Source organism: Ixodes scapularis, unplaced genomic scaffold, assembly GCF_016920785.2.
Source record: "Ixodes scapularis isolate PalLabHiFi unplaced genomic scaffold, ASM1692078v2 PGA_scaffold7__128_contigs__length_106722199, whole genome shotgun sequence".
Taxonomy (NCBI): domain Eukaryota; kingdom Metazoa; phylum Arthropoda; class Arachnida; order Ixodida; family Ixodidae; genus Ixodes; species Ixodes scapularis.
Window position 1 is genome coordinate 33683455 of NW_024609882.1, and position 17544 is coordinate 33700998.

General features: G+C 47.0%; 1 protein-coding gene across 1 annotated transcript in view; it reads right to left on the bottom strand.

The window, feature by feature from the left end:
• Positions 1–4231: 4231 nt before the first annotated feature.
• The window catches only part of LOC8027510 (isatin hydrolase), a 41915-nt gene continuing 28602 nt past the window's right edge, over positions 4232–17544 (bottom strand). Inside the window, exons 3-4 of the mRNA XM_042286203.1 lie at positions 7158–7422; positions 4232–4553 (exon numbers count right to left, since the gene is read on the bottom strand). Of these exons, the coding sequence (XP_042142137.1) occupies positions 4239–4553; positions 7158–7422 (580 nt within the window). The 3' untranslated portion in view covers positions 4232–4238. The remainder of the gene's footprint in view (positions 4554–7157; positions 7423–17544) is intronic.

Genomic DNA, 17544 nt, shown 5'->3' on the forward strand with positions numbered 1-17544 from the left:
CCGCGAAACTTCGGAGGTTAAGTATAGCGGGTCAGAGGCGGTGTTCTTAGGGCGTTTGCGTTTTTTGCCGTCTTTTTCTGGCTTTTGTATTGCCGCAACTACCGAAATTTTCCACGTCATAACTCAAAGATTTTTTTCTGCTAAAATTTAACATCTTATCTGGCCTATGAGAACGACGGGTTGAAAATTTCCGATTGAAAATGCCGGCTAAAAAGAATAGTTAAAACGTTAGTAAGGCGAATTTTATTTACCTAAGTCTCTAATTGTTTTTTTTCTTCCCGTGTCGTGACGGCCGTCGCGATCGGTAAAGTTAATCTGCAGGACTAGTTCCTTTATTTTCAGTATCATTCTGTCTTTTAATATTTTTCATATTATAAAAAACACTCCTCCTAATAAAGCACTTGTAACCGTTGCTATTCTCAGCGTTCGTTCGTATGGCGTTGCTATGGTACTTGCGTTTTATAGCAACGAACATATGCGCATGATGGGCTGTTCGTAAACATTGGAACGATCTACAGTGTGGTCCCGAGAAAAGAGGACAGTTTTGTTTGACCAGCGCAAACAAACTATGCATAGCAGAAAGCTCAAACTCCATGAGATTGTGACGGTATCGGTTGAGATAGAGATTTAAAAACATGAAGTTACTCGGGGATCAAAAGATAATTGAGAAAGCTAAAATTTCTCTATGAGCTGACGTCCTCCTAAGCATAATATTCTAAAAAAAACACCCTGGGCGCCTGTAGCAATCATTTCTCTAAAAAAACTTGTCAGCAAGAAAGAAAACAACATTATTTTTCTTACTGACACGAGTTTTTCACTTATATAAATCTCACATTCGTCCACAATGTCAGTTCTTGTTTTAGACGATACTGGAGTGAGTGTCAGAGGTAATCTCGGGTCGCCAGAGGTGACCTAAAGTCACTTCTGGCGTCAACACTGGAGATTGACTTGAACGATATACTTTGTCTTGATGAAGTATCCGCTCATACATCTGGGCTCAGTAGCCTCAGGTTTTAAAACCCTGGATTGCCGCAGCTCCGGCGAGTCTTAACAGTTTCTGTCAGCGGACTCTATTTCTACTCCTCTTTCGTAACCCCACGACCGAAGGCATTGCTCTCCGTGTAAGTTTGCACCTTCACAGTCTGGCATACAAGGTAGAAGCTATCTTTCAAGAGCCAGACCAAGAGACACAACTAAAGGCCGGTCGCTCTCACGTTTTTAGCAGTGCCACTGGCGAGCGGAATAGGATATTGTGAGATCTCTGAAAAGTCTTGCGTCATCATGTTAATTCGCCTTGCCTAAGTAGGCAAAAGGTCTGTTTATTTTATTTTTGTTGCCTTTCAAACACCCCCTATCACCAGTAAAGACACGTTGGTAGGAGTTTGGGCATGACGGTATATGTCACGGAGCGCTAGAGCACCGCCTTATCACGTTTCGCTGAAGGATTGGAAGACCGAGGAGTAAGGAAAAAATTTTCGTATGCGTAAAGCACGTGATTTCGTTTTTAACTAATATTTTAATGCAGAGTTTTTTTGTTTTTTTAGACCGAGCATTTGTTTTTGTTTTTTTTATTGGGGTCATTTTTTACATACAGGGTGAGCAAGCGCAACGTTAGCTTTCTCGGAGTTCGAATCGTTCATCAGTAGGTGTCGCGTTTAGCTTAGGGGGCCTTTATATGAGGGTGGCCACGATGGACTCTAGGCTCCCGTTTTCAGAGGTGCGATTGTTTGAGGGTGTCTTATCTGATCTTATCCTGTATTAGTAATATAATAATGATAGGGCTGCGCGTATTTTAAAAATATTATTCCGATTAATGTCCACCCTTTAATCGATTAATTAATCGATTAATCGGTTTCGTTCAATCCCATGCCTAATATTTTTTTAAAAGTCAAAGCTACATTTTTGTTTTGTTTTCTTGCTTTTGCTGAATATTGTAAATGACTTAATTTTCGCGTTGTCAAATGGCCTACAATTCACGAAAAATAGGTCCGGCGAAAGATTCGGGTAAAATGTAAATACATTGGAATTTATTTCGAGACCCCACCGCGTCGCGAAATTTAGAACCCGCGAATCGTTCCAAAACTTCAGCTTTGACCTAAATAGCGAAATATAGAGCCCGAGAAAATTAAGTCGTTTCCGGTATGTGATCAACGGCGCAATGTTCAATTTAAGACTTTAAATCAATCTTGAGGTGTAGTCGATAACAGTGAAGACAGCCACATGCACTCACAAATTCTTACTTCAGCCGCAAAAGCAGAGGGATTCGTTGATATTTTCCGGGAATAGCGAACTGCCTCGATTGCTCGCAATAGTCTCTGCTGCGTTGAATGGACACTCGCACGGCGTTCAAGTGGCTAGGACATGTACAACCTTCTTCCATTGTTTCGAGTTACAAATCTCGCCCGTACAGTCTTCATTAGGTCTACATATCTCCGATATTTTACCTTCAGACTGGTGTACTCGTCCACGTCTGCGCAATGAAAGCCTTTATTTTCTTTTACTTTTTTTTAGTAAAATGTTAACTGATTAACGGTTAAAAAGTTAATCGCGATTAAAGCATTTTTTTATTAATCGGTAGGTTAATCGACCAAATGCCCAGCCTTAAATAATGATACTAATGATCTTTTTTAAGGTAAAAAACAAAACACAATGTTTTTTTTATTGGTGCAAGAATACTATAAGTAAGAAACAAAATATACATGGTCACACTCAAGACGCCCTAGTACAAGAGCCATAAAAAACACAAATATTAATACTAGTTAGGAAAAAGTGAGACCAACTATACGAATTAATTTTTCTTCTGATCGTGCTTACTATTCACAGAGTGTATTTTTTATTTTTTATAAGAAATTTTAAAACATGAATGCGAATTCAAATGTTGATCTTACTAAAGATGTTACATGCGAGATGTTTACATATGTTAATCCGAGAATCGACTAAAATAGGGATTTCCGTATAAGTTTGATCAACCGTTCCTTAATGCCCAAGGGGTTGTTATAGAATATATTGAGACCCCGAACACGTTTTTTGGGTAGGTTTTTATTTCGGGTACTAAAGCAGCAATGCATGAAATAGATAACACCCCATGTAATATGCTAACACGCGCGCAACTGTTTGAGTGGCAGCAGCATTGTTATGAAAATATTGGCAACGCCGAAATTTACTTCTCCGACCTGCTTCCACAACTTAATGCTTTGGCAGTCAGATTCTGCGAAGATTTGACGCAGTTACGAAGAAACTAGCAAAGAGCTCGCATTTCCATAATATTTTAAAATCGCAACGAGAAACGGACAAGGAGGATAGACAGAGACACAGCGTGGAGCGCTGAGTGTCTTTTTAGATTCCTTGTCTGTGTCTCGTTGCGTTTTTTGAATATTATGAAACACCAACTGGGCCCAAATTTCCATTCTCTACATTTTCGTGTGACCAGAAAATGTTCTACTAGCTTTTAGCGCCTAAATAACCGAGTTATCAATATTTGTTTGGGCGCTTCCCCGTTAAACATTCGCAGCATCATCCGCAGAAAGTACAACATGACGCCCCAAACGCAGGTTAACAAAGCTTCGCTAGATTCTGTAAGTGCCACCGGATTTCGTAGAGACATGCGGTATTTATGAAATGTGCAATTGCAGGATTCGGTGAGTGGTAACCGGGAATTTTACACGTGATATTGCTGGGCTCGTTAGAAAGAAACGGAAGATTCAGTTGTGTACGCATTTCCTCCACTCTACAGAGCACACTTTATTTTTAGGTCCATACATGTTTTAAGTCTTGTCATTCGTTTCTCAACGAAATGTAACCCTAATCAAAAGCTATGTGATTTTTTCCGAAATTTTAATGTGAAAATGTGGTTCGTTCTTGGTAACTCAATTGGCGCCATTCAGTTAAATGTATTCGAGAGCGCCGTGGACCGCCATTTTTCATTGAAAGTTTTAGAAAATCATTTAGAACTTTTTAATAAGATGACGGTTAGCTCTGAAACCTTGGTATCTGGTTCGGACCCCTAGTGCCACATCTGAAAGGAATATAGGAATTTGATGACGCGTAATTTATTTAGGCGGTAGAAAAATAAAGCCTGTACAGTTGGTATTTGGTGGGTTGGATGTAGGTGGTTTAGATATTTAGACCCTGTACTTATTCAGTTCTGCGTTAGTTCGATCATGTAAACCTCAGAGGTCATTCTTGCAGTCTTTTATCAAGTTATATATATTATCTGGTGCGCCATGAAAAAAAAAAGTTTACGGCAAGATGGCGACGACGCGTACGGGGGCGCCGCTGGCGCCCCCTATCTTCATGGGAAGCACTATTGCGTGCGCTCCCTTTTCCGGAAGGCGCTGAAGGTCCGCGAGGTTCTCGAGGTTGTAGATGTTCTTGGCGCCGAGAATGCGGTGGGTCTGCGTCTGGCCGTAGAAGTCCACCGAGGCAGCGTCCAGGCCCACGCCGTAGACATCTCTCTCTTTCACCAGAAACTTGGCCAAGTCGTTTGAGAAGGACGGAAAGTGGCGGGTGCCGTTCGAGTCGATTCCCATATACGCCGTGCGGTTGGGCCACAGCTGCAAATGAGCGAGTGCAGATTAGCTTTTCAGAGGACATCTGTGAGTGCCATGTACCGTGCCCCACATTGTAAAAGACGCATTTGCCACGGTAGTTTATGGGGCGGGCTAAGCGCATCAAGTCCAGAGGTACTTCATTTTAAGAGAGAGAATATCGCACATAAATCGGCTTGGTAACGTATCGGGCTACGATGTACCACAGAGGTGTCTTAAGGTAGTGGAAAGCATCACATCAAAATTTCAAAGAACGAACTTATCCGAGTCAAACGTAAGCAAACAATAGGGAGTTTTAGCAAGTTGTTTTTCGAGTCCGCGGTTCCGAAATCACGAATGCTGCAGCTGGTCCGTTCCGTGAAACCGTACGTGAAATTTGACATATTTTAGCGAATCGTAAAATTGGAGCAACCGTGTAAACAATGATGATGATGGTGTTTGACCCGTGGCGCCATCTTCTAGTAAACATGTGAATCATTCTGCAACGTAGAAATCCGTGGCGGCGCGTGTTCCCGGCGTACGACTGATGTAAACAAGACGGCTGACATAACATTTGCCGGTCAGAATTTCGAAAACTCCGAAGCTAGATCGAGTAAAAAGTATCTGAACGACCGTAAGGGTAATGGTGTGTCTCCGGTCATCTTGAAGTTGAGCGATCGTTCACGTTGTGTGCCCTCGAACCAAATCATTTCGTCTGCTCGCGGTCGCCACGGCAGCTACACTGCCCGCAGATCGCAAAAATTTACTAGCATGCGCAGTTTACAACATTCACGATCGCTTACCATTGTGAGCAGTCATCGAAATTATTTGGTTTAACCTCTGAAATGAAGCAGAGTAACAAAACGGAGAATCGCTTCCCGTTGTCTTAAGCCTAACGCTCGGCTTGGTCGGCAGAGTCAGTCGCCAAACCGACCGCCATCTTTTTTTTACCCCAGTCGTGAACTGTGCTGGCTGCGTTGTGGTGACGACTCCAGCGGCCGGATTGGGAGAAACGAACGAGAAGAGCCTCCCGACGCCCTAAACGACTCGCGCTCGCATGCGCAGTGGCGTCGCCGATGCGTTCGAGGACGAAGCGTTCGTGTGGAAACGACCTGCTAAACCTCCCTAATAACTGATTTGTTCAACCTCCGCCTGCTTTCTGTGAACCCTCTGACTGGTGCAACAGCCAACAGATGGCGGCAGCGGCCCGGCGACAGCTTAGAAGAGAGGGTCTATTTCAAACCATGGGGAGCGTTTGCAATCATGTGCTGCGTTGTCGTGAGGCGAGGAGAAAAGCAGACGGAAAGGCGGAGGCGCTCGCAGACGACACACGATTTTGCAACCTTTTTGCAGCTCGTATTGTGAACGCGGCCCATCCATAAGCCATGTGATCCCGGTCGAGCAGTTGGAAGGGATCTGTAATGTAAGCTTTCTTCGTCAGCTCAGCAGCCACCCGTGCTTGCCCCAAAAGCAGACGATGATTTCTAGTGATAAACGGCGCGCTTCTCTGTTACTATAATGGTCAGTGCATGATTTCTTTTTCATTCCCAATAAAACACAATGGGGACTTCTAGCAAACCGTTACCGCGCACCGCTTTACCGGACCCTTTGAAAGAATGTGGGTCGGTGGGATGCTTTGTTCAAGAAACCCTAGTTCCCAGCTTGCCATTGAAGTCACTGTTTACGGTTCAAGTGAAGATCACTGTGGGTTGGAATGTATAACAAAGGCTAGTGTTGTGACGTCGGTTCTCGGTGAATAGGTTGTGGCTATATAAGGCTTTGAGGAAATAAACGCGGTGGCTGAGTTTGGGACTGTCTTCTTCCTCTGTCCTTTTTTTCCACCAAGTTCCCCTCTTTTACCACAGTCTTGGGTGTTCTACATCATGATCCACGTTCACAAGCTCGCCTGCACACTCTCTATTTTTTGACCATCATGGTTTTTGTCGTGTTTCTGTACGTGTTTCATCGCCGCTAAAACAATCATGCACAAGGCGTCCCCGAAAAAAAGTTACATTTTTTTTTATTGTGGAAACAAATTAAGCATTGTCGAACGCTTATTTTTCGCACAAAGGAGAGATTCGAACCAGATGCAAAAGTTTCAGGCAAAACCAATATCTTATTCAAAAATTATAAGTAATTTTCTGAAATGGTTCAACAGGAAAATGGTGGCCGACGGAGCTCTAGAACGCATAAAACATCAACGGCGCCAGAAACTGAAAACGGGCGAAAATGGGCCACCACTTTCTTATTGAAATTCTCAGAACATCGCGTAACTTCTGATTAAAATATCGGTTCCTGCTGAAACCTTGGCACCTGGTTCGAACCTCTATAGCTACCTTTGGGCGGGAAATGAGCGTTCGGCAATGCGTAGTTCGTTTTTCAAAAAAAACAAAACAAAACAACACATTCTAATTTTTGAGTGTTTGTGTGTGTGTGTGGGGGGGGGGGGGGGGGGGCACCTTGTAAAGGGAAGGCCTAGTGATTTGCGGTTTTGACGCGGTTAGCAGACGTCGGCTACGTCTGCTGAAACGAAGTATAGAGATGACGCTTGGGGGGGGGGGGGGGGGGGGGCAGTCTTTGTTTTCAGGTGGTATCGACAGAACAGCCTATGATAAGAACCCGCTTGCTTACTTTTGACCATCCGGTACGCGCAAAGAGTAGGCATCCTTCGGGCAGCCGGCCATGTTGCTCCTCCCAACTCCGGATGTCTTCTACCGAGAGCGAGTACGTGGAATTGAGCGCGGTCTTGTCCCTGACGTCCACGAGAGCGATGGGACGGAAGAGCAGTCTTTGCAGCGGGATCTCCGACACGGCCCAGCCTCCTTTGTGGAAGTGGATCGGGGCGTCGAGGTGGGTTCCGCCGTGGGTCGGAGCACGGATGACGTCAGCCACGAACCTGCAAAGCACGGAACGACGAAACAGTCGTATCACCACATGCATCAAGATGACCATGCGTAGTATTTTTTCCTCCTCGTGCGTACGTACGATTAATGGCTCGTTCACACACTTGAGACAGCTTATGACCGACTGCCTTACAACCTAGTATGAACTCTTACGACAAAAGCTAACCATGGCTCTGGACGAAAGAATACACTTGCGCCATCTGTTGGGTAGCCGTTTAACACTTGCAAGTCCTGTGTATTTTTGTTTTTCGCGCGTCATTTTTTCTATTTGCTTGAGAAAGAGCGTTTGACAATTTTATAAACGACTCTTTCTTATAGAGAGTACCTACATTTTACCTCACAAATTCGAACAAAACCTTCGCCTCAGGGAATGGCAGTTTCAGGGCCCTTATCGGTGGCGCCAGTGTATTCTCTCGTCGAAACGGATATCCCGAGAACTCGGTCATAAGCAAGCGCCACCTGTGCCCCGCCGTCGGTCAACTGGGCTGGGAGCCACCAGGGCGCCCACAAAGCAAGCAATGCGTATGGTGCTTACACATCCCAATCGTGGTGTGAAGCATTTACAAATGCGTACAATATATCAGCGATGGTGCAATTGGCACGCTCGACAAGCCCGTTGGTTTGGGGTCGGTAAGGGGCTGCACTCTTAGAAAAAATGGTATGGATAGTCCTCCCTTAGGGGAGGAACGGTCTTGTAACCTATGTTCCTTTAGAAAGGGAGAAACTTTCGTCCCTGAAGCAGGGGAGCAAAGTTCCACCGTCGCTTGCATCTCAATATGGCGTCCCCGAATCGAGCAAATCGAGCCCAATAAGGCTTGACAAGGACGCTACGTCTCTTGTACGGGACGAGAGCAGCAGCAAATGAAAGCGTAACACGAGCTTTCCGCAAACTGTGTTTATTTCCGAAGCCAGATTCCCCCCAAACGTACAGAAACTTGCGTTTCGAAAGCAGTTACTCAGTCTTCTCGTCGACAGCACAGCGATGTTAAACGGAGACAACCGATACCCAGTTACTTCGCGCACTTTGTGTCTTACCTTTGGTGTTCCTCGAGTCACAATTCCTTCGTCAACCGCACAACACGGAGAAGGGCAAACACAATCCGCGAAACCAAAAGCCGCTCTCGAAAGAACAAGCTCGAAGCCGCTGTTTATCGCGTAGCGTGAAAGAAGGTTAAATCGCTAGCCACCAGATGGCGGGGTCAAGCAGAGTAATTGCAAGCAGCTAGGCTAGATGGCGCTAGGTACCGCCCAATTCATGTTTTACAAAAAATAATTTGCTTTTCAGAGGTCACTACAGCGCTTGGCGATCCTCTACTATACACACATTACGCTTAAAGCATCTGGTGAACCACTGATCTCAGGTGAACATACACTAAGCACATACACGGCGCACACGAATATGAATACAATGGGCGCGTTAAGTTAGCGAGCTCCAGACTCCGGACATCTGCGCTCGAGCGCGCGGGTTCGGAGCGTAGCTTAACGGCGCACTTTGGTACCGAGGCGCCATCTGACGCCTGCTTTTTTAACGTTTCCGGTTCCGGCTTTCCGGCGCGCGCTTGAACATGGCTCCCGTCCCGTCGAAACATCGAAAAAGTGTTTGGTCGACGACGACTTTGATGAAATAAGTGCGCGGAGACGGCGGCAACATCGAGAGCTTGTATTTATGCTGCACGCTGTTGGTGCGGCGATTAAAGGTACGCCGAACGCCTTCTGAATTACCAAAAGCCTTAAAGCATGACATAAAGAACTTCGACAAGCATTTGAAGGATGTATGCATACCTTTCTACACCAGCACCATGTTTTTTTGTTTTATTTTCCACGATGACGGAACGACTACACGAGCTGCCAAGCGATCGCCGTCGAAGTATCCACGCATCCAAGCAGGCGCGACTTGCGCGACTTGCGCGTCCGACGGAGTCCCTAAAGACTTCGGCGCAAGTACGAACGACGCCGAGAGCTCCGAGCACTGCATCGTAGCGCAGAACGAGCAGCTCCTACCCACGACCGGCCTACCTAGGTGCCGTTCCTGGCTAGGCCGGAGCCTTTCGGCAGCGGGGTTCGGTTGGTGCGGTCGCGGTCGGCGAAGTTTGGCGAGGCCACGGCGAGGCGAGCGCGGTGGCATCATCGGAGCGTTCGGGAGCGAACTCGCTCGCCACGGAATGCGCACACCCGACGCCTCTGGTCCAGAGTGGCCCGGCGGCCCGGTCCGGAGTGTCCGGAGCCCAAAACGCGAGGGTTTTGATGATTCTTCCGTCTCGTGCGAGACCACCGCACCACCGTGTGAAACCGGTGAACCGTGAAACCACGACCACCGCACCACCGTGCAAAATCACCGCGAGTAACCGCGAGACTGGCCGCGAGAGCGGAAACGCCGTCATCTCACCGGAAACCGACCTGTTCGCGCTCCCGCGCACCATCTCCGACGACGGAGCTCGCGGAGCGCGCTCCGCCACCGTGCACCGGAAGTGAGACGATGTCGTTTAGTTTAGCTCGAGTGCACTCTGACCGCTGGAGCGCGCTCGAGCGCGTTAACTTAACGCGCCCAATGGAACACCACACTAACCCGAACACTACACCCTTGCTCTGCGTTTCCGTGTTTTATACTGGTCGTTTTGAACATACGGAACTTTTCGGTGACTCCCTAAGCAATAAAAAATATACCCAGCATGTTGATTTATTCCCAGCAATGTCATACCTCTGAGAGTATTTTGAATGGCTCAGTGGATGAATCTCTTATTAAAAAGTAAACGCTCGATCATGCCGTAATTATTTGAAAGTTAATAAATCAAGGCGCTCCAATGCGGTTCGAAGCCACGAGTTTGTTTCCCCACACGGCACGTCGTAGCCTGTATTTCTATTGGTTTTTCTATATGTTCTGTTCGCGCAAAGCTGCAATTGCCGTCTTGAATTAATCTCTGTAGAGCGGATATTCACTCAGCTGGAAGTGATGCTTCACGGGCTAAGAAATCGCTTTTCGATCAACTTGAATGCAGTCAAAGCCGCGACTCGCGGCAGGTGTTAAGTGTACGGAGCTACGCCGTGGCGAGCCCGAATACTTCTAGCGCTCATCCCAGCGCGCCACGGAGGGCAGTTTCTCCAGGAACCGTAGTATATTTAAACAGCAAAATAAAGGGTAGCTTTTTTTTTCTCGATTTTACCTACTATTGTTTTTTAATGCCGAAATTCCATACTGTAAATATACGTACTTTCCGTCACGATTTCGTACGGTTCAGTCCCTGCCCCAGAGCGCAATCGCTCTCGGGGACGAGACAATTCCGACAGTCAGATTGGCCACTGTACGATAGGAGCTTCTACTGTTCAGACCAGTGTTCCAACATGACTATCCGCACGTTGATCGATTGCACGTAATCCCTGAAGTGGTATTAAACTTTTTAATGTAAAGCGGAATGTCAACCTGCGACACCCCGCCCCCTCCGATCACGGCCCGACCAGCGGCATCAATGCCCAACACTTTACGATCTCATTTTCTTGTTACACCACTGATACGCGAACACACGGTCACATCGGCGATAATTCCAGTCTTCTGTTCACAACCCACAACACTGCCATCACGATGTTGCAGCTCTGTTGCTGACACGCACAAACACAAAACCACGTTGAACGCCGGTTGCACTCGGCATCGGAAAACAGAACCGAACTCAGGGGGAAGGCACCCAGGCAGCCGGCAGCAAAACCTGCCTGTCTTGGACGCATTTCCTGCGGTTTCCATAACGTCGAAAACGTCGACACAGTTCCGCGTGGTTTCGCTACTGTAGTGACTGCAGTGCTGTAGTTCCGTGCCGCGCGAGTCCCGCAATCCGGAGACGCCGGAGACGGCCATCGCCCAGTGTACGTGGCGCTGCTGGCACTGCTCGGGAACTTCGCTGTTTCTAGCGGCTTCGTTTGCTCGTTAGATAAAATTAGTGATAAAAACGTCAATGCAACCGAAATGTTCTGCACGTTTAGACTAGAAGACGGAATTACAGGCGGCCTTCGCTGCCGCTGAATCTCAATCACCTCAACAGCTATTTATTAAACAACGTGCGCGACCTGCTCGAAAAACGAAACCGAAAGACGATGAGTCGGGATGGCGAAAGCTTTCTCCCGACTGCCTGGAGAAGGAGAAAAACGTTTCGTTCCTCCCCTTTTCTCGTGTCCGCTTGGGGGCGCGTCGGTAGAAGGGAGGAAGACGCGCCGTTGCAACTTTTTTCCTCCATTTTTTCTTAGAGTGTGCCTGGACGTGTGTATCCCATAAGTATAGGTTCCGTGTTTTGGCGTAAATCCGGAAAACTCCGATAAACACCCAGCGGTAATATTTTGTCAGTTTTTAGGTGCCAATGCACTCCCCCCGTCACCCCCCCCCCCCCCCCCCCGGCAAAACAAAAGTTAAATATATATATATATATATGTTTTTATTTCTTTCTTTTTTTTTGCTTACGTGCAGCGCAGGGGAATGGTCCCGGGAAAATTCCACAATAATTATCTTTCAAATCTTGGACCGTTGTCAAAGCGGGTCTTACCGCTTGTGTCGTCAAGGTTGATTCTGGGCAACAGGTCATTGGGTCACGACAAAAGCCACTCGTTTGACTTTCCAGTTTGAGCCAAGCGGTTTGTGATTTAGAGAAAGGAGAGGGTATGTTTTTGTAAGAGTGAATGCTATGGACCATAGAGATTGTATAAAATAGGGAAGAGAGGCAGTTCAAACTTCTCTATTACATCCTTAACCACTCCACATCCACCGCGTTGGACAACCAAGCACTGGTTTCTTCAACTCTAGCTTTCTGGTCAGAGACATAACATATCGGACACGTACTTAACAAGCGCACGGCTTTCTTCAACGATGTGCCTGTAGCCCGAGCATTTCAAGGCGTCACTAACTGCCAGCTGCAGCGTGTGAGCGGCGCACCTCATCCTTTCTAGCAAGCCGGAATCATCAGAGAGTGCGCTCTAAGGATTCTCTAATAGTGATTGTAGAGCGTGGGACTCAACTTCAGGGCCACTGGAGTCTACGTCTTTTCAGGAGTCAAAACATTCCTCGTTCATTTCACCGAGGAGACACACCCAGCATTCACCATGTTGGCGTCGTTGTCTGTCTTGACGCTGCATACCTGGCTATACGTTGAGATTGAAGTAAGAGAGTGCATCTATCCCCTCTGTCCTCGGATGTGGCCGCGTGTGCCTTTCAAAGAGGTTTCTCATGGTAAATGGCTGGACACAAACCTTCCCGTTTCAGCATACTGCACGTTGATACCAAGCACGGAGCGGTCCAGTCGCGATGAGCCGTCGAACTCAACGAAAACATGTGGTTTTTCTATGACAAACCTATATTGGCCGCGGTCTGTCTTAAATTGAAGCTGAGCACACGCAACGAGCGTCGTCGCGCTGCGAACGCGCCTGAGCATAGCCTCCTATAGACCTTTCCAATGTTTACAAAATCACAGTCCAGGTGCGATCTTCACAGCCCAGCACGCGCGTGTTCGTAGCTTCCGAAAGCGAGCAAAGCACGCGCCATACGAACGAACACTCAACATGGAACCGGCCACACTCTTTATTGGAAAGGTCTATATACTGAAAAAGCGTGGCAGTTCGCCACAAGAAGCGGCCACCGAAGTGGAAAATGTGGAACAGCAGACCACGGAATCGGATGAGAGCAGAGCCACGTGACTGGCGCCCCGCTGCGGCGAGGCGCCGAACCACATTTCTTTAGAGCGAGCAAAAGTGTTTCGGGTCCTCGCCGCCGCAAAAGCTGTGCGCTAACGTCCAGGTTTCTGAGCAATAACTCTTTGATGCTCTGTGCTACCAAATCCTTGCGCTCCAAATCTGCTACTGGGCATTCAGTGGCTGCGTCGTCGAACTGCCTGACACTGTGAGTATACACGAACTCAACTCTCCTACGTCACGCCGCGGTGGTGGCGCGCCGGACGCACTTCCGGTCTGGGGTGGTGGGCAGAAGTCGCCGTGCCAGACATGCATTCCTGCGTTCCTTTGGAAGAAACGAGACAAAACACCTGCCTTCTCGTCAAAATGCTGCGACGGGGGCTGTACCAACAGAGTCTGGAAAGGTTTGAAGATCAGTTTTCATGTGTTTTTGCCCCTCCGTTCGTCCGAGAACGTGGATAGTAGCCGTGAATAGGGCAAACCAGACGCTGTCGAACTACGATTGCTTGTGCGGGCAATACTTTGTGGTCGCCAGATGCATTTGCTTTGTTCCAACATGAACGAGAGTAAACCTCCAAGTTGTCTGGACCACCCATTGGTTTAGTGCGTCTTCAAATTCATACGGCCGGCTGATCGTTCGAACTTTCGTCTGCTCTTTCAAACTTGTCTGCTTTTTTTCGTCTGCTCGTTCAAACAAAAGCGGCCCGTGGACCAAACTTTGACTCAGTGATTGCAATAAGAAGTAATTGCAGGCCTCAAAAGACTTAAGTAGGCTCCGTGTAAACAGTAGATACAAGATGTTGATCATTGGTACCGGTGGCCATCACCGACTTGTTAAGCTGGCTCTGTTCCCGCTTCCGATTTTCAGTATCGACGTCGATCATCGCCGCTACCTTCTACACTTTTGCAGCACGAGCGACGTCGCGACCGAAAATAGCTAGAAGAATCTCACCATGGTTTTGGTGTCCATTCTGCGGCGTTCATGCGAATGTCGCCGCACGTCAAATTATTTACGGAAAGTTTAGCGGCGTAACGAGCCTTGATAATTTCGCTCAGGCGCTTAAAGTGGTAAGACATTGCAATGAGGACGTAGAATCGACAATTCCAAAGCGAAAAAGAGTATGCAGACTCACACAGACGCCGACAATGTGACATTTGAATGGTTTGTTGACGCGGGACGCGGTGCTTCTTGCCCGTACTCCACTGCGCATGCGTTCGAACTGTCGTCTGCTCTTTCAAACTTAGCTGCTTTTTGTCGTCTGCTCGTTCAAACGACAGCGGCCCGTAAACCAAACGTTGACCCGGTAATTGCGATAAGAACTAAGTGCAGGCCACAAAACACCTTTGAAAGTTGGTTGGGGTAAGTAGGCTAAGTGTAAACAGATACAAGAAGATGTTGATCATTGTTACCAGTGGCCATCACCGACTTGTAATGCCCGATTCTACTTCGGGTTTTCGATATCCACGTCCACCATCTCAGCTACGGTCCACGCTTTTGCAGTCCGAGCGACGTCGCGACTGAAAATAGCGTGCAGTATCTCATCGTGGGAGTCAGGCTTTAGCGCCCATTCTGCGGCGTCCACGTGAAATGAATCGCCGCACGTCACATTATTCACGCAAAGTTTTGTTTCGTTAGTTTTGCTGAAGCTGCTCAAGTAGTCAGACATTGTTAGGAGGACGTACAATCAACAATTCCAACGCGAAGAAGAGCACGGGGACTCCCACCGACGCCGACAGCAACGCAATTCGATGGTTTGTTTATGGGCGACGGCGGGCTTCTTGCCCACCATCCTACGCGCATGCGCGGCGCCGGTGGCGTCCGCTAGGAGCGCTCCGGTTTGTTTACGCTTAAATGGTAAAACAAAATGGCTAAGCGCTCCGGTATTCTAAGCTTAAATGGTAAAACAAAATGGCTAGGTGGCGTAAGCTACCGCCCGATCCAAAGGGCTCAGCCGTATTCATCCATCCATCCATCCATCCATCCAAACATGAGTTGGTGTATAGAGGAGGCTATGGCCTGAGAGTCTGGACAAAGCGCCGGTAATTCGCGAGGCGCGTCGGCCATCCGCCGTTCGTTAAAAAAAGAAAAAAAAAAAAGAAAAGAAAACGAGAACGCACGTGCAGGGTGGAGAGGAAGCAATGCTCAGAAGAGCTGTGCGCCTTGATGTTTGTGTTTCTGAGGAGAAAACATTTTGTTCCTTGCTGTTTCTGCTACCAGAGATCGAAGCTGTTTCGTTGTTTTCTGTAGATGTAACTGTTGATTGAATCACCACATTCCTTCCCGGTGCGAGACTTTAATTTCGGACAGATTATTAAATCTGCTGAGTCATTTCAAAAGCAGATCAGATGCGCCAAAGTATAGCAACTAGTGCAGACTCTAAAATATTCATCGGTCTTTGTATCGCTTTCTTATCCGATCAGTTGTACAATGAAATCAAGGCGTTTAAAGTAAATTGCTCACAACTCTACAAAATTGAAGACAAGAAACACCAAACAAATCTCGGACTGAACGCCAAAGAAAAGGACAAAGAGAGGTATAGACAACACTGGGCGTGTTGTCCATAACTCTCTCTGTCTTCGTGTTTCTTTTTTTTTTTTTTTTTGGCGTCCAGTCCAAGATTAAAAGCCAACTAGCCAAACTACCGTTTTGCCATCAAGTAGGCTCATTAATTGGTCACTTTTGCTGACGTACGAATTGGCCATGTTCTAACAATAAAATTTCTTTGATGAACCATTTCCGGTCCCCAAGAAAAGGTTGGGACGAATCAGGGCATTTGCTAAAGAAATGCACAAGACCAGAATTACCGGAGAATTTATAATTACTGTACTCATTTCGTTTGAGATTTCGAGACGAACTTTATGAATTATGAAGACGACAATTTTGTGAAAATCTGATACTGGAACGTCACAGAACTGTCCGCTACCTATTTTCTCGTTTTTTGACTTGCCACATGAATGAAACACCGGAAACATAATTTATCAGTTCTGCCCACGAACGAAAAAAGAATTATTTTGGTCCGGTTCAACTTTGGTGTACACAAAAATATTATTTTTGGTGTTGCAATTTTCGGTTTACTTTTTAGGTTACCCTCAGAAGATGAGCTCTAAAGACGCGTACACCGCGCACGGCACCACAGTATCACAAAGTCCAATCTTCACCTCGATTACAAAGCGAACATTTTGACCGCAAATTACTCCTTCCCAAAGTTGCAAAACCTCACTTTGTCGTCACGAATAAGTTTTACAAACGACAATCTTGCCACGAGAAAGTTCAGAGTACTCACAACCCGCGTAGGAACAATCTAGGCAGCATTGACTTTAATGCCAGAGTCCCACTAGATGGACAAACACAAACAAAAGACACCGACAAGCCTCAAACCATATAGCTCAAACACGTGCAGCATGCACGCAATGGTTCCTTCTGTTGGCTTGCGATCTCGGTGCTCGTAAAGTGAGCAGGAGTGGTTGTAAGCCCGACAGAGATACCTTCGTGTGTATGATGCATGGGTTTGACGCTTGTCGGTGTCTGTTGTATCTGTTTGTCGCTCTAGTGGGACTCGGGCATAACGTGGCGTAGGGGATGTAGGGACACGTGGAAGGGACGTCATCAGTGCAACCGTCAATAGACTTGCCTCACGTTGTTGCTCGCGCGCACTCCGATGAAGCTCGCTACGACTTTGTGTTTCACAATCTCGCTGGAATTTGAGCACCGAGAGGGTTTGGATGATTGACATCTCGTGCCGCGTGATGTCATCGTAGCGAGAATCTAATCGGCACGCTCTGCGAACTTTGACTTTAACTTTGTGTTTGACGAGTTTAGAGACCCGGAAGGCGATTTTGGGAATGTACTGTAGACGGTTTTCTCGGTGGGCAGCGCATTCCTGAATACCGCAGCACCTCCTGGAGTAGGTCAGAGTCTGCGACCGCACTGGGTTGGGGCAGAAACTGACCTTTTCCTTTTGCCACTAGCCTGCGAAAGTGACGGTGATCGATGAAATATAGTTTCATGATCACCATCTGAGGTCTTTCTCCCGTTTGCCGCAACCCAGCAAGGAGGAAAGCACGTGGCAGCCTTTTCCTACTTCTTTCTTGTCATCTTTCAGTAATACGGCCTATAGAGAGTAAGACCCCAGGCTAGCAGTCGTACTGCACTGGCTAAATGTCTTATCTATAGTAGGTAACAATGTCGCCATACTCCGGCAGACCAAACTCCTACTGTGTAAACAACTAACGATTAATTTGTTTTGTTTAGCTTGGACAGTGAATGCCTTCGACCGTCGTACGTACTTTTTCAGATAAGCCTACCTTAATCAAACTATAGTTTAGATGAGGGGATAATTATCGTCATGGTAAGTTGACTAATGAACTAATATTCGTTAATTACCTTTTTTCTAATTATTGGTTGTAGGGGACATTTTGGACTCGCAGTATTGACGGTAATTACCATTAGAAGC